At 38.5% G+C, this 13,729-nt stretch overlaps 1 protein-coding gene across 4 annotated transcripts in view; it reads left to right on the top strand.

The window, feature by feature from the left end:
• The window catches only part of COL19A1 (collagen type XIX alpha 1 chain), a 338,738-nt gene that overhangs the window by 309,719 nt on the left and 15,290 nt on the right, over positions 1-13,729 (top strand). For all 4 annotated transcript variants that reach the window (XM_063618674.1, XM_055257198.2, XM_063618677.1 and 1 more), the window contains 2 exons: positions 2,925-3,095; positions 6,015-6,081. In XM_063618674.1, the coding sequence (XP_063474744.1) occupies positions 2,925-3,095; positions 6,015-6,081 (238 nt within the window). The remainder of the gene's footprint in view (positions 1-2,924; positions 3,096-6,014; positions 6,082-13,729) is intronic.

Below are 13,729 nucleotides of genomic sequence, written 5' to 3'. Positions count from 1 at the left end.
CTATTGTGATTGTTATTCAAGTCTGTCTGTTACAACTGTCCCATCATTTGAGTTACACAATTATGTGTGTAGACCCCTGCAAATCACCAAATATATAAGGCTAGGGTGTAGGTGATCCAAGATCTCTACTAGACATTAAATATGACAAGGGACTCAGAGCAAGTTATATGGTACATCTATGTAGTTGGCCTTTGTACACAGCCAAGTATAGTTTGCTATTTAAATTTGGAAAGCTTTTATTATCCTCCTGTCTCAGACATATATCTCTACTATAACCATCACCCATATTCTTTTTAACTAGAGTAAGGTTTCTCAACCTCAGCACTGTGATTATTCAGGGGCAGATAATTGTTGTGGTTGGCTGTTTTGGAATTGTAAAATGCTTAGCAGCATCCCTGGCCTTCATCCACTAGATGCAGTAACACCACCATCCCTCCAATTGTGACAACCAAAAGTGTCTCCAGACATCACCAAATGCCTCTTGGGAAGCAAAATCACTGCAATTGAGAACTACTGACATACAGAAAAACTAAGTAGAGTAAAGAAGGTGGTGTGAGGGGTTAGAGAAATGGAAAGGGTAACTGAAAGTGTAGTGAAGTTACTAGTAATGCCAATTATGTTATATGGTTTTGTGTTGTTTGGAACGTTAATGTCATTATTGCAATTTCTCTTTATTTCCTTTAATGAACCTCAACATTTTCTAGCAGAATTAATTTCGACTAGAATTAACTTCTACTAGAATTAATAGAATTAATTTCTAGTAGAGTGATGCCACTGCAAGAAGTTACTCAAACATTGTTACTCAGTGTAATTCTATTAAGGGTTGCTATTGTATGTGAGTGTGGGCACAGGTTTGTATACTGGTGTCTAGTTTGCTAACTTTTTTCGTTATACAAGTAATCCATAATAACTGAAGGAAATGTGAAAATACAGGTGATGTAAATTTAAAAGGAAATAAATCTTCCTTATCCCACTACACAGAGATAAGCACTGTGATATCTGGACGTATTTCCATCTCTCTCACTCTAATACATAATATACATATATATTTATATGTATTAATATAAACATATACTTTTCCAAAAAGGAGCTTATGCTGTCTTGTAAGTGACTTTTTTCACCTAACAATATATATTGATATTTTCTTGTCTGTAAATATAAATCTATATCTACCTTTTAATTGCTATATGTTATTCTACTATTTGACTATACCTTATTTCACTTACCTAGTCCACTGGACATTTGGATTCCTTCTAGTTGTCATAATAATAAACATCACTACAATGAACATCTTTGTACCTAACTTATAAAATAATTTTAATATGTTAAAGATTGCATTTATCTTGCACATGATCAGAGTATTAATCATTGATCAAAGTATGCTAGTATTTTTTCTAGTCATCTCAGAAATTTCTCCAAATTTCTGTGAGCTGGAGTGACAGATACTAGGCCCAACTGCTTTTATTTCTTTCTACATGGCTTATTTCTATATCTGATTCTATGATCACACAAATCTCTGTAACTGTTCATTTATTTTTGTTATTTTTTAAGTCAAGAGAAATTGAGTTTGCCCTTCTGCAGAGTAGTCATAGTTAAAAGAATAATATAATGAGATACAGGACAGCTTCAAGCATCATTCCATCATATTTGGTGTGAGGATCACTTCCTGGAGTTATGCAACTGAATATTTAAATTTTTTACTGAAGCAACTGCTATGATCTCTCTCTTTCTCTCTCTCTCTCTCTCTCTCATTCTCTCTTGCACAAACATATTCAGTAGTAGACACATGCCAGGATAAAAAACAGCATCAAGCAAACTTCATATCAGATTTAGGCACATCTAATATAATATTTTACTAATTAATTATGACATCTTATTCAACTGATTCTTGTTTTGTTTTGTTTTGTTTTGTTTTGAGACGGAGTTTCTCTCTTGTCGCCCAGGCTAGAGTGCAATGATGTGATCTCAACTCACTGCAACCTCTGCCTCCCGGGTTCAAGCGATTCTCCTGCCTCAGCCTCCTGAGTAGCTGGGATTACAGGCGTGTGCCACCACGCCTGGCTAATTTTTTTGTGTTTTTAGTAGAGACGGGGTTTCTCCATGTTGGTCAGGCTGGTCTCAAACTCCTGACCTCAGGTGATCCACCCGCCTTGGCCTCCCAAAGTGCTGTGATTACAGGCGTGAGCCACCGTGCCTGGCCCAACTGATTCTTCCATAGTTCATTTATACTATCAAGTAAATGATGTCAGTGACATCTTCCCCCCAGTCACCTGCTTTGATCTTTTCAATGGTTTTCCCTTCTCACCTTCCTGTGGGTATATATTTAGGGCACAGTGATCACACTCACGTGCACACACACACAAACATGCACACACATGCATACACGTGTAAAGCACAAATACAGAAAACAAACCTGAAGAGTCTAATAAAGAGCAAACAAACAGGGGAAAGCCAGGGGTGGGGAGAGCACATGATTTAGGAGAGATTTTGAATGTCCTGAAGTTTTTTTAAGTGAAAAGTCTCAGTAATGAGATCCTCTTGGCAATCTTCCTTTATCATTGCAAAGGAGACCCAGACCTCAAGTGATAGCTGGTACTGACTCTCAAAACTGCCATCATCCTAGATGGGCAACCAAGTACACCTAACATTCTCTCTATCTTTTATATATTAAGTACTGCGAAGGTGCCAGGCATTGCTCTGAGCACTTTACTTGGGTTAATTCACTTAGTTCTGAAAATCACCCTATTTAATGGATACTATTAATATGCCCACTTTGTAGGAGAGGAGGCTAGGACACAGAGAGTTTAAGTTATTTATACAAGGCCCAACAGCTAATAAGTGCCAGTATGAATCCAGAACTTTTGCTCTCAACTACAGCTGATGCTAGAAGAGATTATTCTTTATTATTATTTTTTCCTTAACAGGGTGATCAGGGGATTCCAGGAGACAGAGGCTCACAAGGTGAACGGGGAAAACCAGGCCTTACAGGCATGAAGGGGGCCATTGGTCCTATGGGTCCACCAGGAAACAAGGGCTCCATGGGATCCCCTGGCCACCAAGGCCCTCCGGGCTCTCCAGGCACCCCTGGCATTCCGGTAAGTAGTGCAAAGACGCTTCAGGGCTCCTGGCTTGTACCGACCATGTATCCCTTTTACAATGAAAGCAATGACACTGCCTTTCCAGTAAATAAAACAAACCTAAACTGGTCCCTGTGAGGGGAGTAATAGCTGTCATTTAAAGTTATGTGCCAGATCCTCTACTAAGCACTTATTATACATTACCTCATTTGATCTTCACAATCATTCTGGAAGGATTGGTGTCCTTTTCAGCCCAGTTTTATAAACACATAAAATGAGCATTAATTTGCCCAAGGTCACAGATTTATTAAGTGGGTCGGACCCAGGTCTGGATGGCTTCAAACCCATGCTTTTAACATACAGGTACTATCTCTAATGTCTCCTTACACTACACACCACATATGCCTGTTTCATATTGCTACGAAACACGTCCATTTCATACTCTGTTTTGTTGAATATCAGACAACAAATCTGCCAAGAGTAGTGCCTTGAAGTAGAAACCACTTAGGCCAAGAGTGTTTAGTGAAGGAAGCCCATATCTTTATTAATCCTCAGGAGGAGTGGTGAGTGGCTATTCTGCAGAGGAATTTAATCTGAAAATATCCATGTTAGGAATAAAGGAGGGTCTTGAAGTGAAGTAGGGCAGTTAAAGACATTCTCCTCAGTTAATCAACCAATACCAGATATAAAGCAAAACTGAGCATTCATACAATTTTCATACTTCTTTTTTTTTCTGAGCAGTAAGTTAATGGTCCATTTTCATTTTATTTTATTTGTCCATATTTTCTAAATTTTCTTTTTTTTATTTTATTATTATTATACTTTAAGTTTTAGGGTACATGTGCACAATGTGCAGGTTTGTTACATATGTATCCGTGTGCCATGTTGGTTTGCTGCACCCATTAACTCGTCATTTAGCATTAGGTATATCTCCTAATGCTATCACTCCCCCCTTCCCCCACCCCACAACAGTCCCTGGAGTGTGATGTTCCCCTTCCTGTGTCCATGTGTTCTCATTGTTCAATTCCCACCTATGAGTGAGAACACGCAGTGTTTGGTTTTTTGTCCTTGCGATAGTTTACTGAGAATGATGATTTCCAGTTTCATCCATGTCCCTACAAAGGACATGAACTCATCATATTTTATGGCTGCATAGAATTCCATGGTGTATATGTGCCACATTTTCTTAATCCAGTCTATCGTTGTTGGACATTTGGGTTGGTTCCAAGTCTTTGCTATTGTGAATAGTGCCACAATAAACATACGTGTGCATGTGTCTTTATAGCAGCATGATTTATAGTCCTTTGGGTATATACCCAGTAATGGGATGGCTGGGTCAAATGGTATTTCTAGTTCTAGATCCCTGAGGAATCGCCCCACTGACTTCCACAGTGGTTGAACTAGTTTACAGTCCCACCAACAGTGTAAAAGTGTTCCTATTTCTCCACATCCTCTCCAGCACCTGTTGTTTCCTGACTTTTTAATGATGGCCATTCTAACTGGTGTGAGATGGTATCTCACTGTGGTTTTGATTGGCATTTATGACAGGATCAAATTCACACATATTTCTTTATTTCTGCCCACTGTCCTGAAACTCTACTTGAATAAAGTCTGTGTAACTTCACTCTCGGGGTTGTGTCAGTAATTGGTATTAGATGCATTAATTAAAGTTCATTAATGAAATAGAGCATTCTTGGAATTATTCTGTCCTACAGGAATCATCACTTTATAAGCCCATCACATTAGATTTTTTTTATTTTTACTTTTTGTCATTCCAAGTCAGTTTGTTGTTACAAGTGAACTAGCACCATTATGTTAGGAAACCCCACAATAATACTGTTATCACATATCTACACACAGACAGGATAGAGGAATTTTCAGTGAAGAGTGATGAGGAACGTACCCAAGAATGTTTATAATAAATTAAGGCTCACTATCTAAGTAGGCTCTGCTTCATTCTTAAATTCACATTGCATGGTGATTTTCTGTAGAGCTTCTAACTCTCTTATCTGACCATCTTCTGTTATGGTCTTTGTTCATGTATGTATCTCAAAGTGGATAGTTGGCAATGGGGCTTATTGCCTTTGTCACAACCTCCAATCTTCATCATATTGTCTTTAATGCCACACATATACCCCTGGATAATAATCACCAACTATAAAGAGTAATAAAATACTTTGAAATTCTAACCATCAAGAAAAAAGTAATAGCTCTTTTAAAAATATCAAGGTACTATGATAAAACATTACTGTTATAAATGTTAAATTCTTTGTCAAATGCATGTGGATTTACTTGTTAACGGTGGAAAATTCAGCTGACATTATTTGCCTGCTTCCTTTTACCAGATCCCAATTAAGAAAAGAAAATTACTTAGTATCTATATACTTGCAGTGTGTAAATTACAGAATAAACTTTATGATGAAATGGGTAAAACTTGCTTTTATCCCATGAATACAACATTTTTGAAAATAATCCAGCATACTTGGAGTTCTGTTCCAGGTTGTCTTCCTTTGAAAATACATTATATCAATTAGATATTGACTTTGCCATCCAGGGATTGGTTAAAAGTTAAATTGTGGTTAGGCTACTAACGTCATGATTACACTTTTTAGATTACTTAATGTTATAAAATGAAGTCATAGGAATGTCTTCCCTAATTGTATAAAGCCATGTGTCTCCATTTAATAGGAAACCTGTTGATACCACTGGTTATGATCGCAGCCCATAGCTTTTAAAGCAATTATGCACTTCAACTTCTTCCCAGAATTTGGTCAAAGCAACAGATACTTATTGCCCAATATAATCAATTGCCAAAAGCATTTTTCTTGATAAATGCGTCTCTACAGAAGTTTCAAATAGGCAAGCCAACCCAATATTTCTATTCTTTATTCATTTGTGCTATGCTCTATTTTAACAACCTTTTTTTTCCTTCTTCAGGCTGATGCAGTTTCATTTGAAGAAATAAAGAAGTATATTAATCAAGAGGTCCTAAGGATTTTTGAAGGTTAGATTTTCTTAATAACATTTTTGAATTTTTCACTGATTCCCACCTCCCACCTACTATGGGGAATCCCTCCAGCAACATTCTCAAAAGATGGCCATGCCACGAAAACCTTAAGAGGCAGCCCATTTTATGATGGGACAGCTCTTTGATGAAAATTCTTCTTTACACAAAGTTAACTTTCGCCTCCCTGGAACTTCCTTTTATTATACCTGGTCTGTAAAACAACACAGGTAAAGTACCTGCTTGTACCCACATGACAGCCCTTTGAGTATTTTTCAATATCCCTCATACTCCTCCTTAGTTTTCTCTTTTATGGAGTAAATGTACCTAGCTCCTCCACTATTATCACCCCTGGGAAATGTTTAATTTATAAATGACTCTCATTTGCCAAGGAATATTTTGACCAATGCAGAGTAGTGTCTTTTTATGTAGACCAAAGTCAGCAAACTGTACCCCCTAGCCAAAGCCATTGCCTCCTGCTTTGTACAGCCTACAAACTGAGAATGGTTTTTGCTTTTTGGTGGGGAGCAGTAGGAATGAGTTATATTTTAAAATGGTTTTTAAAAATCAAAAGATATTTCATGATATGTGAAAATTATCTGAAATTTGAATTTGTTTCCATAAATAAAGTATGCACATTCCTTTACCTCTTTTCTCTGGCTGTTATCCCACTACAGCAACAGGACTGAGCAATTGTGACAATATGGTACATAAAGGCTTAAATATTTACTATCTGGCCCTTGCAGAGAAAGTTCTGACGCCTGCTCTAGATACTTCAATAATTCATCCTAAGATGTATTGCTTTTTTGAAAACGGCATCCATATTATTCTGTTGATTCATTACGAGTTTTCAGCTAACTAACAGCCCTGGATCTTCCTTATAAAAATATTTTTAAATGAGGTGTTTCTCATTATGGACTGTGTGTTTATTTTTTAAATCTAAGTGTGTGATCTTATGTTTCCTCTTATTAATTTCACACCATTTGTGTTCGTATCTTGTTCCAACCTGAAGATGTCTTTTGAAATGTTGTCTCTTGTAGAGCAGGTTGGCTGACCCTATAACTTTGTGTCATGCTAAATTTCATAAGCATGTCATCATTCTAGTTGTTGATAGAAATGTTGACTAAAAGGCTGGGTGCGGTGGCTCACGCTTATAATCCCAGCACTTTGGGAGGCCGAGGCAGGCGGATCACGAGGTCAGGAGATCGAGACCACGGTGAAACCCTGTCTCTATTAAAAAATACAAAAAATTAGCCGGGCGTGGTGGCGGGTTCCTGTAGTCCCAGCTACTCGAAGAGGCTGAGGCAGGAGAATGGGGTGAACCCGGGAGGCAGAGCTTGCAGTGAGCCGAGATTGCGCCACTGCACTCCAGCCTGGGTGACAGAGCGAGACTCCGCCTCAAAAAAAAAAAAAAAATGTTGACTAAAAAAGCCAAGAGTCAAGGATTAGGTCTTTCTAAATGCCATGGGATTCTTTCTGTCCACTTGTAAATCATCTTCTAATCTATTGTTTAGTGAGCTCTGAATCCATTTCGTTGTCCTAAAACTCACCCTACATTTCTTTGTCTATTTGCAAGGAATTGACAGTATCACATAATTTTGACAAATGGTTTGCTAAAATCAAGATTACTCTTCTGAACTGTAAGATTTAACAAATAAATCCATGTTGGCTCTCATGGTTCCTACTTCCTTTGCTTAACATCCATAAGCCAAAAATAGATTGTTGAATTTTTTAAGGAATAAGATTATAAGATGCCCCAAGTCGATCTTGAGTCCATTGCCTCAAACATGGACTCAGCTTTTCTCCAAGGAGTCTTGATTATTTTAAATAATAATTAGCAGTAGAGACTGAAATCTTGGTGCTTGGATGCACGTTATCTTGTTTTATATGAGAACTAGAAATACAGTAGAGTAACACTAGGACTTGTAGCTACTTTAATGACAAAACAGAAAAAAATGGGGTTTTTTGTTGTTGTTGTTGTTTGGTTGGTTGGTTGGTTTTTGAGATGGAGTCTCATTCTGTCACCCAGGCTGGAGTGCAGTGATGCGATCTTGGCCCACTGCAACCTCTGCCTCCTGGGTTCAAGTGATTCTCCTGCCTCAGCCTCCAGAGTAGCTGGGATTACAGGCACCCACCTCCAAACCCAGCTAATTTTTGTATTTTTAGTAGAGACGGGGTTTCACCATGTTGGCAAAAAATGTTTTTTTAAAGGTCGTGAATTTATGCTGTTGATTTTAATTTACCTTGGTCTTCACTAAGTATCTTTATCTTGCTCTGATATGACAGTTTACTAATACATTTGTCCACTCTTTTATTGAGCTACCAGTAATTTTAATGTTGCCCTTAAATTTTGAGGTCTTTTCCTTCTTTCTTTCTTTCTTTCTTTTTCTTTCCCTTTCTTTCTTTCTTTCTCTCTCTCTTTCTTTCTTTCTTTTTTTGACCCTTGAATCAAACATTATGGACTAGACTCTAAAGTTTGCAATCCAAACACTCATTTCCCCCTCAGTAAGCTTGAAAAAAAAGGCAACTGTTTGAAAAAAGACATCTCAAGCTCTTCAGGGGAACACTGAAGAATATACCCGTGGCTACATAATTTGCAGTGTTCAGTGCACAGTGAAAATGCTGGCGCACTTGTTAAAAAATGATTACGAATTTTAAGACAGCAATAGTAAAGCCGTAAACTAAACATGGGGCCCTATGTGACTGCATAGGTAATGCGGACATGTGAGTCCTGGGGACATGACATCTAGGATCTCAGATAGTATCCATGCATTTAGTTGACCTCAACCATGAAAAGACAAATGCCAGCATATATGTACTTTTGAATTGCAATCTAAAGTTTCCTTTAACTCTTAATCCCCATGGGCTGTAGTGTCTTTATTTATCTTTTATCTAAGAGAGCTTTAATACTGAACTTCAATCTCTTAAGAGGCTTTAGATAAAATCATATATTTAATAGTCAGTAATTAAACCATCTTTCTGGAAGCTGATTAAGAATGTCAGAAAATATAACAAAGCATTTTCAGAAAAAAAAAAAGTGACATGTTGAGATATAGAAGGTGTTCATTCTACAAGTCCATCAGACACTGGATGAAGGTGTGGTCCCTGGCAGCCTGCCCCGTGCATTCAGCAGAAGAGACACTTCTGCTCCCTCCTGGGGAAGGCTCCGTGCTGCCCACTCCCAGGCCATTCTGTGGCTACTCTCATGAAGGGCTATCAGTCTTCAGAGGAGGCAGGTCAGGGGAGTTGGGCCACTCTCCATCTGTGTTGGGGCAGGCTCACCAGACTTCTGCTTTCTGAGAAGCTCCTCCTCTGAGTCTGGATCCTTCCTCTCTGAGTTCCTGCCCCTCCTTCCTCTGTCACAGCCCACCTGCCTGGAAGCTGACAGGTGCAGAGTCCTCCCCGGGTCTCTGGCTTCACGCCCATCTCTCCTACTGCATCTCTGTCTCTTCCAGCGTGGCCAGGTCCAGGTGAGTGGCTGGACCCCCACCAGAGCCAGTATTCCCTCAGAAACCACAGGTGTCTTAGCCTCAAGACAATATTTTAAAGTGAACCATGAGGAAACTATTTTCTGAGACTTCTAAACTCTAAGCCTCCATGTGTGATAGCCCTTTCCTTTTATCTCTCTTGACACTAGTCCAGCAAAACTGTCTTCTCCCAAACAAAACTGTGCCTGAAACCCAGAATTTAGTTATTTAGCATTTAAGTTAATTTGTCCCAAGATCATTTCAATTCACTCCATTTAATTTTTCACTTAGAAATCACCTTTTCCATGGCTTCTGAACACCATTTACAAAAAAGAAAAAAGAAAACTCCATTTTCACAAATCGTAGAGCTCCAAGGTCACAATTAGCATTTTCGGAAAGCTTTTTCTCTAAAAGCAAAGATTAATTTTCACATGTTAAAATAGTTACAGTTAAGTAGTACAGACAGCTAACTGCTACAGTTAAGTAGCACCCGTCTCCTTCCCTTTTTCTTAGTGGTTTCACAAGAGACAGTGTCAATAACAGCTAATGCTATCTCTGCTGCACGCACCCCTGCACATCTGCAGCCGCGAGAGCCATTCTCTCCAAGCAGCAAGTCGCAGACTGTCAGCAGGGGCTCGAAGGCGTCCTTGGAAGATCCTGCTCTCCAACTTTATCATCCCAAGTGTCCAGATTACACCCTCTAGTGAAACCCTAGACCACGATGACCCAAACTTTGGGCTCTCCTCTTGTGGCTTTTAACCCCCTTTGGGGCTTCCCAGGTGACCCACCTGGTGATACAACACCCTACAAATCTCAAACCTTGAGCTATTTTCCAGGCCACCTAACCTCCCTTCAACATCCTGGTGCCCCTTCCCAAACCTAACTGTGGTGGAAAGAGGTGTCTTTTCACCAATCCCAAGTCTAGGTTCCAGATTGATCACTATGCACAAATATATATCCTCTCTGAAGTTGAATTAAATTCCCAATTTGATTGTCCAACAAGTCAAGTCCTTTTGGTAGTAAAGTGACCACACAGGACAAGGACAGATGCCATCCATGTGTCTCAGCTTAGCATTTGGCTTTGGAAGGGCTTTCCAGCTGCCAGTGATGCTGTCCACACAAATGAGGGTCTTGCCAGATCTGAGAAGTTTAATTCTTGCTATTACACTGTCCTATTATGCTTGAGAACTTACATCAACATGCAGGAAGAATTTACCAACCTATGCAGAAATGTGTACCAACATCTGGCTCTCTAAGTTCTTGAGTCAAACATGGGACCAGCAAGCCCACACCTCCAGCTGTGGGAGAAAAGAAAGATCTGGGCTAAGTATTCCTGAACAATGTTTCTGCCTCCAGATTTCCAGTGTTCAGAAAATCCCCTTACCTATGTTTTCTCGATTTTTCATATACATATTTCATATATATATATGCATATATATGGATGTGTGTAAATATGTATGATCCTGTTTTCTTATTCCAAGGTTGTAACATCTTTTCTTACCTCTCTACAACTAAGATATTAATTTTTATGTATGTATATATGTACTTGTTATATACGCATCATCTGATAAATAGACATCATTGATGAGATATATATATATAAAGAGTTAAAAAACATATTTTCCACCACAGTATCTGTTTCTTCCAATTTGCTTCTTTCTGTTTTTTTGATTGCAACTCTGTTGTTCAGTTTATAGGACTTCCTCAGTGTCCAGGAATCCTTGGCTGTCTGCGTACATAAGAGCAGGGTTTTAAAAACCGATTGAAAGTTGTGAGTGAACAGTGGGGCTTGCCAACCTCGAGTTTCACTTAGGGTAGTCCAGTTGGGCTTTCTAAGTGAGGGACCCTTAATTTCACTGTCTTTAAGTCTTTACTCTCAGTCTGGTCAGATTCTGCAGTAGAGACATTCCATTTCCTGCCTGGCTGTGAGCTCAGCTACTTCAGATTTTCAGTTTGGAAGCCCGAGTCTCAATGGAGTCTGGGCTCCTCCATGCAGAGGCAGACTACTTACCATTTTCAGATAATAATAAACCTTCAGTCTTTTGCTAGGGATGGGGAGAGGCACCTGCCTAGCTGTATAGAGAGAGGAATTTCAACAACTACTAAAACAGGCTTTCAATCAGTGCTCCTTATTTTAGTTCCCCTCTTTCACCCCCGCTTCCAGAGGTAACTTGTACTGCCAATTCTGAGCCTTCTGAGGATTTTGTAGTTTAGATCAAGTTATTCCTCTACTTCTAGTCTAAGAGTTTAGTTTTCTTGAGTTTGCTAAGTAATGTATCACTCAACCATCTGGTTCTCAACTTCCAAAATTGTGCTGCTATTGTCTCCTTTCGTATGTTCCCCCATTCTTGTCTGTTTATGCCTTTAAGAGGATTGTTTTGCTAGGATTCAGGAGGTAGTTAAAGCAGATCCGTGTGTTTAATCCACCATCTTTACCCATGATAGTTCAAAGCAACATACTCATAAAGGTGGCGAATGATTGAGACAGAGACAAATGAAGTAGTGACCACCTTTGGGTCATAATGAACCACAAAATAAATATGAATCCACCAAATGATGCTGTTGAATTAACAGTTAAAAATGAAACTAGAATATAATTATTAAAATATCACAGGAAATTACTCTTCTGATATTTTTGCCCTTTAGGAGAGAACTATATTTAATTTTGGCTTCCACATTTAGGAGACATTTATGGAAAAGCCCTGAAATAATGGAACCAAAAAGAGATTTGCAAAATAGATTGTGAAGCCTATGAGGAAAAGTTATTTAATCTGAATGCTAATATGTTAACAATATGACTGATTTCCCAAGGGAAATACTCATTAACTGCTTTCTGTTTCCATAATGGGGTAGCAAAATAAAATAAATTGAAGTTATACCAAGAAAATGGATAATTAGACATTTCCATAGGCATTAGAAGATTAATTTCTGTCTTTGAAATATTTACAAATTTCATCTGTGAAATAGAAGATAGACATGGGCCAGATGACATGTGTGTGTTCCTTCCTTCTCTAAAATATGTAGTTTATCTTCACATTAATATTAATATCTGTATTATATTAAGGAGCCCATTCTCCAAGGAAGCCAAGCCTTGGTCTCATTTGTTAGGGTGACTGCTGTGGCTTTGCCTTGGCAGATGGAAAATGTGTGTTTCGTTTATGCATGCTTATATCGGAACTCTTCAATTTCCTGCCTCATGAGAAAGCACAGCCAAAAACATTGTAATTGACTGAAGATCCCTGAAAACAGAGGAAAAGCAATTAAGAATAAAGGCCTTTACAATTCATCTGGATGCTCTGAAACATATTATTGTAAATTATAGAGCATTAGGGTAGGGTTCAGAAGAGGTAATTACCCTTATGCTAAATGACTGTTTCTGAGTGTATCTCAAAGCCATATAATTTACAGCTAGAAGTAGTGAAAACAATTTTCTGTTTTGCTAAAAATATTAAAAACCACCAAAGTACTTCTAAACTCAATTCATATATTAAAGAGGAAAAATTAGTATTTGTGTTTCGAGATTGAAGGTATTTAAAGAGACATGTTTCAAATTAAGAAAAATTGTGACCAGGCACAGTGGCTCATGTCTGTAATCCCAGCACTTTGGGAGGCTGAGGCGGGCGGATCACGAGGTCAGGAGATCGAGACCATTCTGGCTGACACGGTGAAACCCTGTCTCTACTAAAAATACAAAAAAAAATTAGCCGGGCATGGTGATGGGCGCCTGTAGTCCCAGCTACTCAGGTGGCTGAGGCAGGAGAATGGCATGAACCCGGGAGACGGAGGTTGCAGTGAGCTGAGATGGCACCACCGCACTCCAGCCTGGGTGACAGAGCAAGACTCCGTCTCAAAAAAAAAAGAAAGAAAAATTGTACTGAAATACATCTCTTCTTTGAAGTGCAGAACAGCAAATATTATGCAAAGTTTCAAACTGTGATTATTGAATTTCATATTTATTGTAATGCCCCAAGTTCATAATATGATGTAATAAAGATATTATACGTACATTCAATATGATGATTTGTAAAACTAAAACTATGTATTCATTACCTATTTGTTTTATCTATTAGTTACTAGAATAAGATATATTAATATCAACCAAACATCCCAGGTAGATAGTGAGGTAGTGATACTGGAGGGCAGGTGATTTCATATCACTCCTTGGGACCAGCATCCATTAG

The sequence above is a fragment of the Symphalangus syndactylus genome, chromosome 2, assembly GCF_028878055.3.
Source record: "Symphalangus syndactylus isolate Jambi chromosome 2, NHGRI_mSymSyn1-v2.1_pri, whole genome shotgun sequence".
Taxonomy (NCBI): Eukaryota; Metazoa; Chordata; class Mammalia; order Primates; family Hylobatidae; genus Symphalangus; species Symphalangus syndactylus.
This window is presented reverse-complemented; position numbering and strand designations above follow the sequence as displayed.